The 21,760-nt window shown below is 43.2% G+C and overlaps 1 protein-coding gene across 1 annotated transcript in view; it reads right to left on the reverse strand.

Annotated features, from left to right (window-relative positions):
- Positions 1-21,760, reverse strand: part of LOC132878816 (cadherin-2-like) — a 246,737-nt gene that overhangs the window by 58,340 nt on the left and 166,637 nt on the right. The window contains exons 4-5 of the mRNA XM_060913690.1: positions 11,705-11,854; positions 10,995-11,150 (exon numbers count right to left, since the gene is read on the reverse strand). Of these exons, the coding sequence (XP_060769673.1) occupies positions 10,995-11,150; positions 11,705-11,854 (306 nt within the window). The remainder of the gene's footprint in view (positions 1-10,994; positions 11,151-11,704; positions 11,855-21,760) is intronic.

Genomic DNA, 21,760 nt, shown 5'->3' on the forward strand with positions numbered 1-21,760 from the left:
GAAAGGGTGGGACTAAGTCAGGCATCACCAAATGGCGGACCTCGGTCCGGATCCGGACCCAGTGATGGTTCTGTCTGGACCCGTGACCAATGGTAAATTCACGAGATTAAGTAATTTTCATGAAGCATTATTTTGGACGGTCGTGGCTATTGACAGCAGGCGCTGCTACTCCAGTTAATACGACAATAGCTTCACTCAGTTGAGCCAATAAAATCGTTAGTTTACCCAGCGCGCCACAGCACAGCAACAAGCAGAGAGGAAGAGAGTTAAGTTCAGAGACAACCAACCGAGACAACATGGCTTGCTCCAAAAGCCGGCGGAAAGTAGACAAGGAAAATCGTTGTTTTAAAGATGAATGGACGGAGAAATATATGTTCATTCTTCCGGCGAGCAGTTCCAAACCAGTGTGCCTCATATGCTCTGAAAACCTGGCATTAATTAAAAGCGGCAACGTGAAGCGCCACTATGAAACGAAGCACAGCTCTTTTGAGCAAAGTTATCCCCTGAAGTCCGAGCTGAGGGCACGCAAAATAACCCAACTGCAAGCACAGTATGACAGGTCTACCCGACTCATCACACATACACTTACAGCCCAGCAACGTGCAAACGAATGTTCCTTAAAAGTAGCGTGGATTTTGGGGCAACATACTGTAAACACATTGGAGTGTGTTCCCTGGTCTAATCAAAGGAGCACTGCACACCTTGACTATGTTTGGATCGACTTACAGCTGTGAGTCAGCTTTTTCCACTATGAACATTGTCAAAACCAAGCACCGTTCTAGGCTCAACAATGAACACCTACATATCTGCATGAGAATGGCACTCCAACCAAGATTTAAATTACTGGCAGGTCAGCCACATGCCCGTTTTTCTCATTAAGAAGAGTAAAAGAAGAATTAAAAGAGAAAAGTTCAAAGAAAAATGTTCTGTTTGCATTTCCCCCCCAAAAAGCCACTTGTTTTCTGAAGATATGGACTTTTTTTTCTTGAAAAGTAGGCCCTCATTTTTTTAGGCTGGGACCTCCTTATTTTAAGAACAAAGAAGAGAAAATGTGAAGTCAACGCTCTGTTTGCACTTTTTAGTGAATGTTTTCTGAGTTGACTTTTTTACTTGAAGTGTAGTCAATTCTTCAGGTTGGGACCTCTTTAATTTAAGAGAAAAAGGAGTTATTCCACTCTGTTTGCACTTTTTTATTTATTTTATTCTGAGGTTTCTGTTTTCTTTAAAGGGGTATAAAATATAATATATACGGTTGCTGATGTGACAAAGTAACGTATTCTTAAGTCTCATCTCATTATCTCTAGCCGCTTTATCCTTCTACAGGGTCGCAGGCAAGCTGGAGCCTATCCCAGCTGACTACGGGCGAAAGGCGGGGTACACCCTGGACAAGTCGCCAGGTCATCACAGGGCTGACACATAGACACAGACAACCATTCACACTCACATTCACACCTACGGTCAATTTAGAGTCACCAGTTAACCTAACCTGCATGTCTTTGGACTGTGGGGGAAACCGGAGCACCCGGAGGAAACCCACGCGGACACGGGGAGAACATGCAAACTCCACACAGAAAGGCCCTCATCAGCCCCGGGGCTCGAACCCAGGACCTTCTTGCTGTGAGGCGACAGCGCTAACCACTACGCCACCGTGCCGCCCCGTATTCTTAAGTATTCTATCAAATTTATATACTAGAAAACAACGAAATATCTTGGTAATTGTAAATATAATACTTTATACGCTAAACCGCACAAGAGTCGCCATTTTTAAAAGACCGTGACGTCAGCGCTACCCACTGCACTAGCGGAACTCTCCGAAATAGAGGAGATAAGCGTGTAATCATGGCGTCGGGCGCATCAAGTGAAAGCGACAGCTCTGTCGAATCATACGAAGAGATCCCGCAAGACACACTGCAAGCAGGCTATGGCTTAGAAGGGTACCAGTTTGAACCTAGGAGAGATACTCTCGACTCCGGTGATGAAATGAGAAGAAAGCTCGGATGACGGCGAGGATGAGACTGATGCTGACCATGGGCGTGGCGAGCGTGGGGCAGAGCGTCTGCGTGCAGGTGACACGGCGTGGTGCTCGTGCGGAAAATGTAACGTGGAGTTGCTCACGAGTCCAGCAGAATTTATTTGCCGCAATGAGATAGGCTCCACCCGTGGACTTGCGAAATCGTCGCAAGAGGCAGAAACAGGTATTTCACACGTGCTATTCCCAACCTCAATGAGCCAACACAACTGGGCACATACATACGTCATGAGTGTTACGCAGGGAAAATGAACGTGCATTCTGATTGGATAAAATTAATATCATGGCGGGCTGTTCAAACTGCGGAAATAGTTTGCTCGAGCTACTTTCAAAACACTATAACTTTCCAACCTTAGAACAAAAAACTTTTGTAAGTCTTGAATAAGGTTCATCAATGTGTGTTTTATTGTTATATTTACTCTATATATTGCCCTCTGTTCCCCTTTAATCTGAAATAAAGGCCTTGAATTTATTTTCCTGGGACTACTTTTCATCTCATCTCATCTCATTATCTCTAGCCGGTTTATCCTTCTACAGGGTCGCAGGCAAGCTGGAGCCTATCCCAGCTGACTACGGGCGAAAGGCGGGGTACACCCTGGACAAGTCGCCAGGTCATCACAGGGCTGACACATAGACACAGACAACCATTCACACTCACATTCACACCTACGCTCAATTTAGAGTCACCAGTTAACCTAACCTGCATGTCTTTGGACTGTGGGAGAAACCGGAGCACCCGGAGGAAACCCACGCAGACACGGGGAGAACATGCAAACTCCACACAGAAAGGCCCTCGCCGGCCACGGGGCTCGAACCCGGACCTTCTTGCTGTGAGGCGACAGTGCTAACCACTACACCACCGTGCCGCCCCGGGACTACTTTTATTTATGGTAAAAGAGATAGCTGTGCACTCAGTTCATTTCCTGCATTGGAAATGAACAATAAATACTGTTGAACCCCTATGAAAATGTGGACATAGGAGAAGGCTATAAGACACAAGCTGGACTTCAGTTCGGACCTTCTACTTGGACAGAATTTAATAACTGGACCTCAGTGACTTTTAATTGAATACCCCTGGACTAAGTGGACAACTAAAGATGGATAACACTTCACCCGTGTTTGTGCTTACTATCAACTACAGGTGTGTTCTTATTTTAAAATCGTATTTAAAGGTATTACAGAAAACGAAGTTGAGGGACAACTGGGACACGTGGACAAAGCAGTCCAGAAAGTGCGTAGTGGATCAAGTGTTACAGTAAGGATTGAGACGCAACCTCTTCTGGTGCTCTCTATTGCCCCCTATCTGTAGGGGTACATGTCTCCAAATGTTTATTTAAAAAATAAATAAAAGAATGTAGTCACACAATATATACACACAATATATACTGTATACACACCACTAGTATTTTTCATCCGAGCTCCATCCGGGACATGGAGAACCAAAACCGTGACATAAATCTCTATATGTCACTTGTGAGGAAATCGATGAATTGTTTGGATAAATTTGGGGACTTTTTGTTTGTGAATGTGTCGATATAATACAAAGAAAATCACACGTTGGCTTGAAGATATGAAGTTTATGTTCTCGTGCTGAAAAACTCGCATTTTTCATACAAAATACATCATGGATCTGAGTGACATATTTAAATAATGTTGGCTGGTGTTAAGTGCTATATCTGATATACCGCGAAAAAAGGTCAGCCAATATTATTATTATTATTACTACACATACACATTTGATGGAACAAATCTGGCTGTCATGTTTGTTTACAAATTGTCACAGTCGCTCGCTAGTGCGGAAGTTTTATGTGTAATACGTATCTTATGGCATTTTCAATTTACTGCAGGCACCGCCAGCGAACAAAATGCTTCTGCATATGTGCAGCAGAAAACTCTCTCATTGGATATTCGCATCAGCTCTGACGTGCGACATCATGTCATGACAACCATGCAATATTGTAAACCATATTTAACGCTGGGCGGCACGGTGGTGTAGTGGTTAGCGCTGTCGCCTCACAGCAAGAAGGTCCGGGTTCGAGCCCCGTGGCCGGTGAGGGCCTTTCTGTGCGGAGTTTGCATGTTCTCCCCGTGTCCGCGTGGGTTTCCTCTGGGTGCTCCGGTTTCCCCCACAGTCCAAAGACATGCAGGTTAGGTTAACTGGTGACTCTAAATTGACCGTAGGTGTGAATGTGAGTGTGAATGGTTGTCTGTGTCTATGTGTCAGCCCTGTGATGATCTGGCGACTTGTCCAGGGTGTACCCCGCCTTTCGCCCGTAGTCAGCTGGGATAGGCTCCAGCTTGCCTGCGACCCTGTAGTGCATGGCCTCACGATCCTTCTGGCTTTTAAGCAGGAGGTGTCAGAAAAGTTACCACAGGGATAACTGGCTTGTGGCGGCCAAGCGTTCATAGCGACGTCGCTTTTTGATCCTTCGATGTCGGCTCTTCCTATCATTGTGAAGCAGAATTCACCAAGCGTTGGATAGTTCACCCACTAACAGGGAACGTGAGCTGGGTTTAGACCGTCGTGAGACAGGTTAGTTTTACCATACTGATGATGTGTTGTTGCAATAGTAATTTGTGTAAAGTGGCTAGAGATAATGAGATGAGATGAGATGAGATATTTAACGCTCATTCTCCATTGGGCAGAGTGACGTAATACACGTAGGATAAGCGATATGCTAACAATATTGCATGCTATTGAACCAAATGAATGAAACCCGCTAGAAGGGAATAGAACACGTTTTTATTCCATTGAAAAAGTGTCCTGTATGTATAATAATTCCCGATATTTCACTCCGATGACGTCACTCCCAGTGTTTTCCCGCTGACTAGATGGCGAACCGGTTCAAAATTAAAATTCTTTTGATTAACTTGCATATATTTTTTTTTTTGTGGATGTGTCCATATAATATAAAGAACATTACACGGTGGTGTGAAGATGTGAAGTTTATCTTCTCGTGTTGAAAAATATATCACTGGAAGATAAAATTCATATCTTTGCACCAAGTATATCTCAAAATTTTTTTGATTGTTTGCTTGAGTGATGCAGATATCTCAAAAGACTATAATATGCAAATTAGTGAGTAAAAATGAAAATATTTTATGGTCCCTGAACATTTAGTCCAATGAGTGTGTTAATAAATGTGACACATTAGACCCTTACCAGTTTGTTGAAATGCATTACCAGGCATATTACCATTGCAATGTGTAGCAGTATAATCATAATGTGCTATTATGCAGCACGCGCACACAGACGCACACAAACACACTTTGTAGTTTTCAACGTGAAGATAAGCTCCTATAGACCATCGTTTTCTCAGACTGCAAAATTATGCGAGGTCTTAAATGATATAAATGAACATCTACCCATCTGCGTGTGTGTGTGTGTGTGTGTGGGGGGGGGGGGGGGGGGGGTGTTAATTGAAATGCCATAGACCCATGAGCTCTGTGAGACTTTCCTGAGAGTAATGCTTGAAGATGCAGTTTCTAACTGTGAAATTGTGGCAGTAAATTCGCAGATACGGCCGTGTCGATGCGTGCTCCATTTTCAGCTGGCGAGGAATATGCCTCATTTTTACTGCCTTAAGTCGCACTGAAATGGGCAGCGTAAAACACACACATAACAAATGTACGTGTCAAACAGAGAGCCTGCCAACCCGCCCTCCCGGTAAAAAATAATCTTTCACTGTATACGGTATAAACAGAGCAAGCGTCTCGTTCCACCATCTCCATGTAGGCAAACATGACTCGTTCGATAAAATGCAGAAATCGTGGAAAACGTCTCTCATTTATCCTGGCTCTCTTTTGTGACATCAAAGTCCATATGCCATCGTTACAGAATAGGTATATTAGAAAATAATCTGTACAGTAACTGTACATTTTATTACAAAACAGAATCCTAACTTCCACGAACAATAACAAAGCAATTTATCCAATTATAAAAATCAGATGTTTATAAAGCACTGAGGGGGTGGGGCTAAGTCGACAACTACAAATAACTAAATAGGTAGGGTTGTGTGGACATTTGCAGAAAGATAAGAATGCAGGGCTAAAAGGACGGAGTCAAAACGTAAAGGGGTGTGGCTAAAAAGAGGGTTCTAGCAAGCAAAAGGGGGTGGGGCTAAGTGGATGACCACAGAGAACTAAATAAGTGTGGCTTTGTAGATGTTTATTGAGATGTGGTGGTGTGGGGTTCCAGGGAGCCGAGGGGTGGAGCTAAGTGGATGGGTGTTGAGAGTTGTTGGGCTTGGGTAAGTGGATGACTGCAAAGAAGTGAAGGGGATGGGCTAAGTGGAGTGTGCAGTGGGTATGAAGAGGTGGTGGATGTGGCTAAATGGAGAGAGCTGATGGCGAACTGGATGCTGCAGTGGTGCTTGGTGGGCATGGCTAAGTGGGCAGCTGTAGAAGGCTGGTGATTGAGAAGGCAGAGAACCAAAGGTGCAGGGGTAATGTAAAGAAAGGAAGCACCAGTAGATGCTAACTGTCCAACCTACATGAAGTTTGCTACAAATTCTCGTAGGCATCCTTCTATCTTGCAAGATAATGATAGTGCCATGGCAGTAGTCAGTCCTGCTAAGAGCGGCGTCTGGAGTAACTCAGCAGTCCAATCCTTGTGTGACAGTCTTATCCACACAAGTTGCAGGTGAACTTGGAGTGCAGACCGGAGACCTGAGTTTGCTGTCTCTTGTTCCTGCGTTGCCTTCTTTCCTCTGACTGTTGGTTACATTGCAGGCATTTAGCAGACACTTTTATCCAGAGTGACATACAACATACCCAGAGCAGCCTGGGGAGCAGTTGCGGGTTAGGTGCCTTGCTGAAGGGCACTTCAGCCATTTCTGCTAGTCTAGGGAATCAAACCGGTAACCCTTTGGTCCCAAATCTGCTTCTTTGACTATTAGGCCATGGTTAAGCTTCTTTCCTCTGACTGTTAGTTAAGCCCTACTGGGTGGTGTCTTGTGGCCAGCTCTCGATATATGATGTCCTTTGGAATGTGGCCATCCTGTATATGGTACATGTGCCCCAGCCAACGTAGACGGCGCTGGCAAAGAAGGACATGCATGCTCTTGGAACCGGCTTGCTCCAGCACAGTGATGCTGGTGACTTTATCTCGCCATGTAATGCCAAGGATCCATCGTAGGCAACAAAAGTGAAAGCTTTCCAGGCAGTTCTCCTGTCTGGCATAAGTAGTACATGCTTCACTGTCGTAAAGCAGGGTACTTAAAACTAGAGATGTGATGGTGTAGGGTTCTACACCATCTATACTTTACAAATTTTATACTCCTATTTTTCCAACAGTAAACTGTAAAGTAAAAAAGAAGCTTTTGTGCGTTTAACCAAGCCATGTAACTCTGACTTCTTCTTCTTTTTTGTCTGTTCCCGTTAGGGGTTGCCACAGCGGATAATGTCCATCCATCTCCTCCTGTCCTCTGTATCTTTTTCTTTTGCACCAATAGTCCTCGTGTCCTCCTTTACCACATCCATAAATTTCATCTTTGGTCTTCCTCTTGGGGCGGCACGGTGGTGTAGTGGTTAGCGCTGTTGCCTCACAGCAAGAAGGTCCTGGGTTCGAGCCCTGGGGCCGGCGAGGGCCTTTCTGTGCGGAGTTTGCATGTTGTGTCTGTGTGGGTTTCCTCTGGGTGCTCCGGTTTCCCCCAAAGACAGGTTAGGTTAACTGGTGACTCTAAATTGACCGTGAGTGTGAATGGTTGTCTGTGTCTATGTGTCAGCCCTGTGATGATCTGGCGACTTGTCCAGGGTGTACCCCGCCTTTTGCCCATAGTCAGCTGGGATAGGCTCCAGCTTGCCTGCGACCCTGTAGAAGGATAAAGCGGCTAGAGATAATGAGATGAGATGGTCTTCCTCTTTTCCTTCTACCTGGCAACTCCATCTTCTTTCCAACTACCTGGCAATGGAGTATTATTATTATTATTATTATTCGTTTGGCTGTTCCCATTAGGGGTCTCCACAGCGGATAACATCCCTCCATCTCCTCCTGTCCTCCGTACATTTTTCTGTAGCACCTTGTCCTCGTGTCCTCCTTCATGACATCCATAAATCTCATCTTTGGTCTTCCTCTTTTCCGTCTACCTGGCAACTCCATCTTCTGTCTAACTACCTGGTAATGGAGTCTTCTTCTTCTTCATTTGGCTGTTCCTGTTAGGGGTCTCCACAGCGGATAATGTCCATCCATCTCCTCCTGTCCTCTGTATCTTTTTCTTTAGCACCAACCATCCTCACGTCCTCCTTCATAACATCCATAAATATCATCTTTGGTCTTCCTTGTTGCCTTCTACGGTACCTGGCAACTCCATCTTCTTTCCAACTACCTGGCAATGGAGTCTTCTTCTTCTTTGTTTGGCTGTTCCCATTAGGGGTCTCCATAGCGGATAACATCCCTCTAGGGGTGGGCGATATGTATCGTCTGCGATGTCATCGTGAATGTTGTTCTGACGATGTGTAATTTTGCATTATCGAGTTTTTTTAATTAAGCCGCCAAAAATCAATACAGAGCGAAGCAGACCCGGCGCCAGACATGGACTGACGGACGGGCCTTGAATTGCTTTGGGGGGGCACACATTTTATACGCCAAGCCAGGGCAACACAACTGTTTCTAGCAACCCAGGAGAGCAGCACAGACGTGATGAGTTAAATATTCTAAGAAACCTATAAAGCAACCAAAACAACTTTCCAAAATGTATCAAACATTGCTCAGCATATTAAAAGGTTTTTTTTTTTTGCTCCGCTGGCCTCACAACGCACAAAGCTGATTTCGGGTATCTACCGGAAGATGTCGTGATATGATCCCATCCAGCAATAAAATGTGATTGGCTGAGACAGCTGCTCATTTACCCAGATACCATCTGAAGAAAAAATGCGATTGGTCAGTTGGTTCATTCCATGTCATTAACCCACTGGTTCCCAAGAAATATTAGTCCACGTTTATAGCAATGATCCAGAAATTATTACTAGTGTTTCTGTACTCACGGATAATAATGAATGAACCGATCAGCCGATTTCGAATAGTTTCAATACATTTTAAATTGAGCACATTTTTCTTTATTATTGTTATACTGAAAAACTTTGACTTGTAGTTTACGTTTTTTTTTGAGGGGGGAAAAAAAACAAAGAAGAAGAAGCTGTGACGGGCTCCTATCAGGCCAAGTGCGGTCACTCGCCGGCCACTTTCAGGCATCTTTTTCGGATTAGTGAGACCAGACCCTCTGAACATGAATGGGGAGATATCAATACTGGACTCTGTGAAAACTAACGGTCGCGAAGAGCATATGATTGAAATCGCCATGAAAAGTTGATTATACTTGAGTGTTAGGTTGGTTCTCATGACTCAGAAAAAGCTTTAAAATCCACTTTTCTCGTGGATTATTTTGACACTGCGCAGGCGCAGTACTTCTATAACGGCAGGAGAGGGACAGCGGAGCACGAAGCTGCAAGATGATTGGAAAGCTGTTGGTTCAGATCGACATATGATTGGTTGTTGGCAGCGGAACAGGCGGGATATTTGCAGACCCGTACTGCCGTCAGAGACGGTTGATTAGAATGTTTGCTGCCGTTACGAACTGCCAATTGAATTATTCATTTTTATTAATTTAAAGTTGTTTAAGAAAATAAATATGGCTTTTCCTTAAATACTTGTGTCACTGCAATGATTCTTTTAGTCATTGTAATTACTGTAATCTTTAAGCAAGTGTTTTTTTTTAAATATCGTCAAAATATCGTTATCGTTAAAATCCTAAAAAATATCGAGATATTATTTTTTGTCCATATCGCCCACCCCTACATCCCTCCATCTCCTCCTGTCCTCTGTATCTTTTTCTTTAGCATCAACCGTCCTCATGTCCTCCTTTACCACATCCATAAATCTCATCTTTACTCTTCCTCTTTTCCTTCTACCTGGCAACTCCATCTCCAGCATTCTCTTCTCAATATACCCTGAATCTCTCCTTTGTACTTGTCCAAACCATCTCGAGCTTGCCTCTGTCACTTTATCGCCAAGCCGTTCTACATGTCCTGTCCCTCTAATATACCTACTCATTTCCCATCCTGTCCAACTTTGCCACTGCCAATGAGAATCTTAACATCTTCAGCTCTGCTACCTCCAGTTCAGTTCAGCCTCCTGTCTTTTTGTCTCCAAACCATACAGTACACCATCACTGCTCTTACTACTATCTTGTACACCTTCCCTTTTCGCTCTTGCTGGCACCCTTCTGTCCCAAATCACTCCTGACCCACTCGTCCATCCATTCCAACCTGCTTACATGCTCTTCTTCAGTCCTCTTCTGCACTCGCCATTACTTTGTCCAGTTGACCCCAGATATTTGATCTCATCTGCTTTGACCACCTCTATTCCTTGCAGCTGTACCATTCCACTGTCCTCACCCTCATTCAGACACACGTACTCCGTCTTGCTCCGACTGACTTTCATTCCCCTTCTCTCTCATGCATACCTCCATGTTTTCTTCTAGTTGCTCCCTGTTCAGTGTAACTTCAACTAACTTCTGAAAACAAAGAAACCTCAGAAGGTCAAGAAGCTATCCTCAACCCTGGGGTCACCAGGTGACGTCAAATCAACAAACAGATAGATTCACTTATTAAATCTATAACAGTGACTATCTATAGAGTTCACAGTTTTACAGTTCACAATTAGCTCTCTAGCTCTTTGCGAAGAAGGGATGAACACTGAGGTATCCATGTTTTTTTTTCCCCGCCTTCTGACTTCCTGAATTGAAGAGACGTGTATTGTATATGAAATTTATCACAAGTCAAGTTACACATTTACAGAATTGATGATGCTGCATTTTCAGCATCATTTCATTTTCTCCACGGGGAGTGAACTCGACAGAGGAGGCGCGCACACACAAAAAAACACACAGCTTGCCTGAGTCAATTAAATAAAAGCTTCTGTACAAAAATGAATGTCATTTATTTATTTGAATGAATCTATACGTACATGGAAGCTGGCGATGTGCTCGCGGTCGAGTGGTTTGAGCACGCTCAGTTCTCCTGAGATGGGGTCGATGGAGAAGATGCCAGTGGGAGGTTGGTCAGCTCCAGGGCCAGTCACGCTGTAGCGCAGGTTCACCTTGTTATCATGGTCTGAGCGGATCTACACACACACACACACACACAGATACAGGAGTGAAACAGAACTCATTAAAGTCCTCAAGGAGCGATCACTCTGCTCGGTGCCCAAACTTTCCATAACCCTCACACTTTTTTTTTCTTCCCAACTCGTGTGTGTTTGCCTGCTGCTTCAAGGCCGATTAAGTTCTCCAGTGTCATGCTGAAATTAATTACAACTTTGCCAATATTCATTTCTCGAGTCACGGCTACACTCTTGCGTTGCCGTCAAGGAAGCTTCTTTGACTCGGTGATAGCAGATGGTGTGTGTGGGTGTGTGAACTGTGTGGGTGCTCTGGAGTGTGCTGGGATTATATGTTGTCTGCGGGGCAAGCCATGCGTGCAGGCGTAGGACGAGCGAAGACAGTTAAACTGGGTTGTATGGTTCTGATAGAACATGTATATGAGGCTTTATGGTAAAACGATATCGCCGCAGGTTTCTCTGACTTATATCATCCACCCATGAGTGTGTGCAGAAGTGTGTGAAGGGTTATAAGGGTAAGGTGGAGAGAGCGAGCGAGAGAGAGAGAGAGAGCTTACCCTGACCAGTTCCTGAGGAAAAGGTCCTCTGGAGTTTTCTGGGACATTAATGGGAGGAATAACCCAGTCTCTCTTCATGCGCTTGATATGGCTGTTCTCCTGCCGCGAGGGGATTATAATCTCCGTCAGTCTCCTGGACTCAAGCGCCTCCTGCACAGCACACAACAGTTAGAGGATCACGATGAGGGTCAAACTGAAGAAGACTAACATATACCACATTTCACAGGAAAAGGAAAGAAAACAAGAGTGCTCTGAGAGCACAATATCCGCCACTGGCAACAATGTCATAACTCTGGTAAAATGCAACTGAATTGAACAAAATTACAATATGCGTATTACTGACATAACAAAGAATCCTGCCAAGTTTCATGAAATTCCTCCAAAAATTGTTACAAAGTTGATTTCAGAAGCTGAGCACCCTTCCCGGCACGGATGGATGGACATTGCCACTACATAATCCCCCTTCGGGCCTTTCGGCCAGCGGGGGATAAAAATTGAGAGGGAAGTTGATTTCAGAAAGCAAGCACACCTTGATGAAATTGCCAAAGTACAAGTTTGTTCATAATCAAGGGCATAACTCTGGTAAAATTTGCCCAAATTAAACGGAATTTCAATATGTGTATAACTGTCATATAACAAAGCCTTTTGCCAAGTTTGGTGAAATTCCTCCAAAAATTGTGAGAGGAGTTGATTTCAGAAGCTGGGACGGACGGACTGAAATCGCCATGACATAATCCCCTTTCGGGCCTTTCAGCCAGCGGGGGATAAAAGCAGCTTAATAAATAAAAAAAATAAATAAAGTGTCCATTGTTATCACATCGTATAAGTACATATGCATGTACCTTGGTAAGTAAATAAACTCATCTCATCTCATCTCATTATCTCTAGCCGCTTTATCCTTCTACAGGGTCGCAGGCAAGCTGGAGCCTATCCCAGCTGACTACGGGCGAAAGGCGGGGTACACCCTGGACAAGTCGCCAGGTCATCACAGGGCTGACACATAGACACACAACCATTCACACTCACATTCACACCTACGGTCAATTTAGAGTCACCAGTTAACCTAACCTGCATGTCTTTGGACTGTGGGGGAAACCGGAGCACCCGGAGGAAACCCATGCGGACACGGGAAGAACATGCAAACTCCGCACAGAAAGGCCCTCGCCAGCCATGGGGCTCGAACCCGGACCTTCTTGCTGTGAGGCGACAGCGCTAACCACTACACCACCGTGCCGCCCAGTAAATAAACTAAACAAACAAAATAAATAAATTGTAACCTCTGTCATTATTTCATACATAGAGGATATTACACGGTTGCATGAAGATATGAAGTGCAACCAAAGTGTACGAGACATGCAGCGCCTTGGTGCAATGTCCTGAACTTCTCTTCCCTCCATTCAGGGCATTGCACCAAGGCGCTGCATGTTTCGAGCCAGAAACATCATCAGTGACCCCTCACACCCTCACTATGGCCTGTTCTCCCCTCTGGCCTCTGGAAAGAGGTTCCGCAGCATTAGGTGCACGACCACCAGGTTCTGTAACAGCTTTTTCCACCAGGTCACCAGACTGCTGAACTCCAAATCCAAACTCTAAACTTCTATTTATACTTGAACATTTTCCTAATTCCACAGGTCACTTTATACTGTTGTACTTTATAATACTTTTGCTGCTGCATAATTTAATTTAATACACTTCACATTTAATTCTGTGCTGAGCCAAATTGCAATGAAATTTCGTTCGGTGTACACTTGTTGCATACTGAATAACAATAAAGGTTGTCTAAATCTAAGTGTATCTTCGAGTGGTGAACATATCTTCAACATGAGAAGATAAACTTCATATCTTCATGCCACTGTGTAATGTTCTTTATATTATATGGACACATCTACAAAAAAAAAAAACAACCCACAAGTTAATCAAAAGGATTTTAATTTTGAACCGGTTCGCCATTTTGACAATGCGTGTCTAGTGAGTGGGAAAACACTATGAGTGACATCATCAGAGTGAAATATCGGGAATTATTATACATCCAGGAGACTTTTTCCATGGAATAAAAACATGTTCTATTCCCTTCTAGCAGGTTCCATTCATTTGGTTTGATAGCATGCAATATTGTTAGCATATCACTTATCCGACATGTATTACGTCACTCTACCCAATGGAGAATGAGCGTTGAATATGGTTTACGCTATTGCATGGTTGTCAAGACAACATGACGTCACATGTCGGAGACGTAAAACTTCTGCGCTAGCAAGCGAATGGGACAATTTGTAAACAAACATGGCCGTCAGGTTTGCTTCGTTAAATACGGAAGATTTTGAGAGACTTTTGAAAGAGAAAGATGTGTTGAACATTCAAAAGGAATGTGTATGTATAATAATGATAATAATATTGGCTGGCTTTTTTCCATGGTCTATCAGATATATTCCATTCAGCTACTCATCTTTGATTGGTTCAGTATCATGCTAGCTGAATGGAACATATCTGATAGACCACTCAACGCCAGCCAATATTATTTAAATATGTCACTCAGATCCGTGATGTATTTCGTCTGAAAAAATGTGAGTTTTTCAACACCAGAAGATAAACTTCATATCTTCAAGCCAACGTGTGATTTTCTTTTTATTATATCGACACATTCACAAACAAAAAGTCCACAAATTTATCAAAACACTTAATCGATTTCCTCACGAGAGACATATAGAGATTTATGTCATGGTTTTGGTTCTCCATGTCCCGGATGGAGCTCGGATGAAAAATATGAGTGGTGTATTTCCCAGTAAAACACTCGTGTCCATATAATATAATTAATTATTTTTTTCGCGGTCCAGTTTCCATCAAATCCTGCGCTCTGATTGGCTGGCAAGCGGGTCCGTATCCTACGATACGGACCCCAGTTGTGGGCCCCGGTTATGGACCTCTGGCGACTCGCTCATTCACAACAACAACAAACGTAGTAGCATTTTTTGTCACCATTTATCTTTTTTTATAAGATTATCAAAAATCTTATAAATGTTTGCCAGCATTTCTCAGGAGAATAGCATTAATTTTACAGCATGGATAGCGATAACGACAGTGTTCACAGCAAAAGCGAGTTTTACTACCCTGAGGAAGAAGAAATAAAAGAAAGCATTTCAGGAGAAAGCTAAAAACCTCTAACTGTTGCTAACGCCGAGCAAAAACATGGCTGAATCCTAAATGACTCAATTTTGTATAAATAGGGGACTACATAGGCAGCAAAATGTAGTTGTTTTCCTGCCATGGAAGTGCACTTGTATACCGAGGAGGAAGCCATTTGCATTACAGCCGTGAATGAGGATTCAAAATGGCGGCTTGGCTCGGTTTTCCCTTTCGGGCGCTCTCGTTTTCTGTTAGAATTTGGTAAAGAAAAAAATAAATATATTATTTACCAGCTTAAGGTCAGTCCGTATGGTGAAATACCGTGACCTTGGCCTTGAACACTGACCTCGCTCAGTACTTTCAAGACCTCGGTCACGGTATTTCACCATACGGACCTCCCATATATATGTGAGTAAGTAAGTAAACAAGATCAGCTGTGAGCTACTGCTCACTTACATATTCCCCCCGCTCTCCCTTATATCAGAACGCAAGCAATTGAAGGAATAGGACACTTATTATGAATGTTGACTTCAACAAATAATTAACCCTGAAACAAGTAAGTAAAGAGCAGAGTAGTTAGTAGTTGCTGAGAAAAGTGTTAGGAAAATTTTGTAAATCCACGCTATATGTTTCGTAAATACATTCAGTTGGTAAACAGGAAGTCGATGTGCGACAGACCTGAAAATGGTATACATGGTATAGAACCCCAAGCTGAAGCTCAGTACCAAGTACGAAGTGGCTATGATTTGTGGTTGCTGAGAAAAAGGGTGTTTCGGAAGAAGATACGGATGGATGGACAGAGGTAAAAAAACCAGTATATAAAAATATTTTCAATTATCACCACATGGTATATGTCAATAAGTAGGTAAGCAAATAAACTAAACAAACAAATAGTAACCCTTGCCATCATTTAATATAATTAAATATGTCAGCAAGTAAGTAAATAAATAAATTGACAAACCCTTCCTTCTTCAGGAACACATCAGAGTCAGTAATAAACAGAAACCCTGCTTGTACACTCCTCAAAACAAACACAGCTGTATGCAGAAGCTGACATGTTTTCTGTTTGTTTGTCCCATTGGAGAACCCTTAAAGGTTCTCAAAGATCGTTGCTCTCTGAACGATTAGAACCCGTTTTTTATGTTCAATTTGAACCCTTTTTTGGAAACTAGGAACCCTTTATGATCCGAACCCCCCCTTGAGAAACAATCTGAGAGAACGTCAGGGACTTATTTTGAGAAGCACAATCCTATCAACGTGAGATTATTATCCGTGTCTCATCAGAAGACGTTTCAGATCCATCTGAATGACTAATGCAGGATTATTTAGATTAGACTATAAGATTCTTTACTCGGATTCACTGCATGTGTCTCTACACTTCATCTAATAGTCTTACTAAATCTGCTGCGACAAATACATTAGTATTAAAATGAAACTGGATTTACACCATGTTGTTGTTTTTCATCCAGAACATATCAGTGGGAGTGAAGTTCAGAAGAAATTCATTAAGGTGAGGCAAATACGCACATCTTTCTGACCAGCTGAGATGGATTAAAATGCCTGCGCTGTGAAAAAAAAGGAACAAACTCACATGCTTCGCTTTGAACTTTTCAAACCCACAGACCCGCAGACTCCACATATTCCATCCATCTAACTATTCGTCTGGAAGAAAAAAAAAGGTTTGACAGCACCTGCATGCCAAATCCTCCAAAACCCCAAAATGATTCAGTGTCTTTCAAACAAACAAATAAATAAAATAAAAATAATAATTAAAAAAAAACCTTGGCGCAGAGAAAACAATTCCTACCCCATAGATGAGAAAAATACATGAAAAAAAGAAAAAAAACCCGAAGGAACATGAGCCGACTTCTCTGCTTGAAAAAAAAAAAAACTGTTTCAAACATTTTTCAAGAATAACAGCACATCGAGTTCAAAAAAGCAAAGTCAAGCAACAAGAGTTGAGAAACAAACAGCACCTCCTGCTCTCTATCTACCATGTGCTGTGGATTCTGATGAGTAGCACCAATTATAACACGAGACGGGTGCATTTCACGCACACGGGTTTGTAAAAGTCCTAACCTTGGCCTAATTTCTAACTTTTCAGATGAGTTTCCTCAGGCAAACTCCCATCTCTTCAATAACTTGGGTTTTAATAACAAGAAGTAAAACATTCCTGATGGACGCCATTTGAATTCTTAAATCCGACTGGTCAGAAGGTCAGAAGGTGTTGGTTCATTTCCGATAACAGCAGCTCAGACAAGAGTGAAGCTGTCCTTCGAATCACAGGGTTACCTGTGAATACATCTGTTCGGGTTTCCATGGTAACCGTTCATATCAAGGTGCAGACGATCCATATTTAACTAAGAAAAATGTACATATGGCGATGTGATGTTTTCTTTAAGGAGATGTTTGTGTAACGTTTCTGGAAGGAGTCTCTGATGTCAGTGTTTTGTAACTGTACGTTTTCCATCATGTTAAAATCTGATCACACACAGATGCTTCAGAACAGAGACGGTTTCTCGGTTACACCACAAGAAGCCTAGCCTGGGAAATCCCATGCTGCTTTGCACAATCGTTCCGATCTGAAAAGACAGCATGGAAACTATGGTCTAAAGGCTCGCCTGAGTTAGGGAGCCAATCAGAGAGTGGGGAGGGGTGGAAAGACGGTGACGCGTACTACTCGACAAACGGAAGCTTGTAGTTTATTTGGGGTTGTTTACGGATCACATTTAACATGGCGGCGAGCGATACGAACCAAACTTTCGATCAAGCTTTGTCTTGCACAAACGGCAGTAATCGTTCGGTGCCATTGTTTTCCTATTTTTGTTTTGCCTTCTCTTTCTCTTTCCTTCTCTTCTTCGCTCTAACTACGTCACCGGGTACAACTGCCATGATTGGCCATGGGCTACGTATACGCCAAATGATAGACATTCGCAACGTCCAATAAACGGCCGTTGACAATCGTAAACCACACCTCCCCTACGAGAAATTCAATAGGCGGATTCCAGACCATATTTCACTTGTGATATGGTCTGGTGTTAACCAGACTACAAGAAGCCATTTACACTCACCGATTCTCAGATCCGTGTTCTTGGCTGCAGGAGTGGAACTCAATGTGGTCTTCTGTTTTCTGTTGCACACTGAGGTGGGGTTTACATTAGACCGTATCAGCGGATCATCAGATTAACGTTTTTAAAACGATTAGTGTGCACACAGCAACACCAATACACGATTCGCGTGCACACAGCAACGCCAATACACGGATACGCTCGGCTCCGCAGGCATCCTGCGCTCCAAATCACTCTGCCCTGAACAGCGAGTGCCCTCTGGAGGGTGTGCACTCCGGCCCTGCGCAGCTCACAGAGCGCGCAAGTGAAGTGCACAAGCAGTGATTCGGGACTGAGCCGCTGTGTGTGTGATCCCAGCGCATATCACTTACCACTTGCAAGTGGAAGGATGGCAAGCCTAAAGACAATCATAACTACACAATGGGCAGTATTTGCATCAGTATTTGCAGTATTTTCATACTTTTATACTCTTTAATGAAAGGTGATACAAGGCGGAAGTCTGTGCCGTTTTTCAGCAGTCGCGTCACATGACCAACGCCAGCGAATCAGGAAGGTGGATGTCACAGTGACGTTGTCCAATGACGACGCCAGCTAGAAGTCAGCACAGCGTATCCGCGTATTCTCAATGTTTACACAGCACCGGACCAGACACGATCTGGATTGAATATGTGGACCCTGGCGGATTCCCGTTTCCCGGCGTTTCCAGGCGGTTTAATGTAAACGGACAGCGCATCCACGAAGAAAATGAGACAGATATGGTCTAATGTAAACTTGGCCTGAGATGCTTTTCTGCTCATCACGGTTGTAAAGAGTTGTTATATCCTTCCTGGCAAAAAAAACCCCTCAAACCATTCTCCTCTGACCTCTCTTATCAACAAGGCGTTTGTTTTCACCCATAGAACTGTTACTCACTCACTCATTCGGTGTTTTTTGGTTTTTGCACCTTTCTGTGTGAAAACCCCAGGAGATCAGCAGCAGGGCTTTACATTAACTTTTTTGCTCACCGGCCACTGTGGCTAGTGGTTTTCCCGAGTCACTAGCCATTCAGCCTTTTCACTAGCCACAATTTTGTTGCCAAGAAATCAAAGTTTTTTTATTAACCATGATATGTTAAAGTTTGGAAGAGCTATATTTAATTATGAATGGCAGCGTATAATGTATCTCTACAGTAGCACTCAAGTATTCAGTGCTGTTAAGGTCGCTCCCTAGATGAAAACATGCAACCAATTCAGACAAAAATATAAACAGGAGTATTCTGTTTATTGAACTCAAATTCAAGCCCCTTACAATATGAAATATCGTATAATATGAAAAATAACATTCAGTACAACTGAACTGATTCTAATATTAAAAGTCCAATTCAAAACATTTATCATTGAAAAACATTTGGTGTTTTGATATGCAAGTATTATGTATATTATCAAGTATTATTATGTATTATCCATTCATACTAGTAGTGTGTGTGTGTGTGTGAACATGTGTAGAGAGAGACGTTAAATGTCCTCATTACATTCATCATCAGATGAGTCTGAATGGTCCATGAAAAATGGTCTTTGTGACCTGAGGCTTCCAGCAGGCCATAAGTTGATAGCTGGGGCGGGATCAACTTCTTTCCAACCGCGTGAACATTTCTAAACAGCAGCTCCATCCTCCCCAGCTCAGCCGACTTCATGACAGCCCGGGACTTGAAAGCAATGCTGTCCTGTAGTGACCAGCCATCTTCGCCTGTTTTGATGTTATAGTACCGATGTGTGCATTTGACTTTTCGTGGTCCTTTATAGTTTCGAGTTTAAAATTACTGGTGCCTGTCTTTGCCAGACTTTCTACAGTCTTCGCAGTACATGGTATTTTCGGTTTTGCTATGAACTAGCCAATCTCACCCGAACTTCCATTTGTCATTGAACTGTCTTATCTTCCTATTAGCGTCTTGTTCATCTCCATGGCCACAGCCAGCTCTGAGGCCCCCGGGGTCCGGACCTCGGTCATTTTTAAGAGCTGAAAATACATTTGTACGCTAAATATTCAACTGGATAAAAAAAATAAAGAATAACATTAAAATGTCTCCGTAAAAAGTGCATTGTTAATGATGTTAAACGTTGATTCTGTCTCTGTTTGGTGTGCGTAGCTCTGAGACCAAGAACACAAAAGCGAATGAGCGCACGCGCGACTCGGGGGAGGAACACAGTGCAGGAGACATGGGGTTTCCATGGTAACCATCAGCGCACTTTCATGAAGCTGTTAAATTTACATTTTCAAACTTCGTAGTCAGCTGGGATAGGCTCCAGCTTGCCTGTGACCCTGTAGAACAGGATAAAGCGGCGAGAGATAATGAGATGAGATGAGATGAAAAAATAAATATATTATTTCCCAGCTTAAGGTCAGTCCGTATCGTGAAATACCGTGACCTCGGCTCAGAGGCCTCGGTCAGTATTTTCAAGACCTCGGTCACAGTATTTAACGATACGGACCCCCCCAGCTGGTAAATAATACACACACACACACACACACACGATGGTACTGTTCCGTCCCAGGTTATGAGAGATGCGTTACACTGATTCTGACAACATGATGACATCGTGGCTACAGCCTACAAAAAAAAAAAAAAAAAAACTTACGACTGAGTAGGTACGCCTTTTCAACCAACAGGGAACAGGTTCTTGAACCAATTCCATTCAGGATTCTTTGAACAAGAACAGAATCCGTTCTCTGTGCGTCGAAAAGGGGTAACATCCCAGTTCGGTGATACTAAACATAGGCACTAATGGAACGCTGCTCAGCCAATCAAATTAGTGAGTCTGTATATTACTGAACTGTTGTATAATTAGCTGATTATAGCTGAACCAAGGGAAAATGGTGCATTCCAGGACCACATTTCTAACCTGTGGTGTAATGTGAACGTGGCCATGTTTTGCCTCTAGTGGCTTTCCATATAGGATGCGCCATCAAAACCCTATATTCAATATCTTGAAAGAGGTTCAAGAGGAGCTCAAGAGGAGCTCATATGACTTTCTGAGCAGATCGGGTTTACTTTTCAGGTTTAGTCCGTACTACATGTGTAGCAGCGCAGCTGTAGCCTTCCTTGTTTGTGATTTTAAAAATAAATCATTCGATAAGCCAAAGCAATAGAGTGGAAAGTTTCAACTTATGTTTGCCTTGGATAACTTTGCCTAAAACATGGTGGTGTATCCTGATTTTTTCCCCAGAATTTTTTTTTGTGTGTGTCGGTGTAACGGATGCCAGATTGTTAATGTATCTTAGTTCCATAGGCTACACGGTTAGGGTATCTTTTGTCCTCATTGCTTGGGCCAGATCAAACCATTAAACACGCTTAAATTATTCTTACTCTTGCCACATACATGATTTTTTTTCAAAACTGATGATATTCAGTTCAAACACCATTAAAAGTAATTTCAGGAATAGATCTCTTGTGTGGGTGGCACGGTGGTGTAGTGGTTAGCGCTGTCGCCTCACAGCAAGAAGGTCCGGGTTCGAGCCCCGTGGCCGACGAGGGCCTTTCTGTGCGGAGTTTGCATGTTCTCCCCGTGTCTGCGTGGGTTTCCTCCGGGTGCTCCGGTTTCCCCCACAGTCCAAAGACATGCAGGTTAGGTTAACTGGTGACTCTAAATTGACCGTAGGTGTGAATGTGAGTGTGAATGGTTGTCTGTGTCTATGTGTCAGCCCTGTGATGACCTGGCGACTTGTCCAGGGTGTACCCCGCCTTTCGCCCGTAGTCAGCTGGGATAGGCTCCAGCTTGCCTGCGACCCTGTAGAACAGGATAAAGCGGCTAGAGATAATGAGATGAGATGAGATGAGATCTCTTGTGTGATATGTAATTCACCCCTCTCATTTAAATATGGTGAACATTTT

This window comes from Neoarius graeffei, chromosome 1, assembly GCF_027579695.1.
Source record: "Neoarius graeffei isolate fNeoGra1 chromosome 1, fNeoGra1.pri, whole genome shotgun sequence".
Classification (NCBI taxonomy): Eukaryota; Metazoa; Chordata; class Actinopteri; order Siluriformes; family Ariidae; genus Neoarius; species Neoarius graeffei.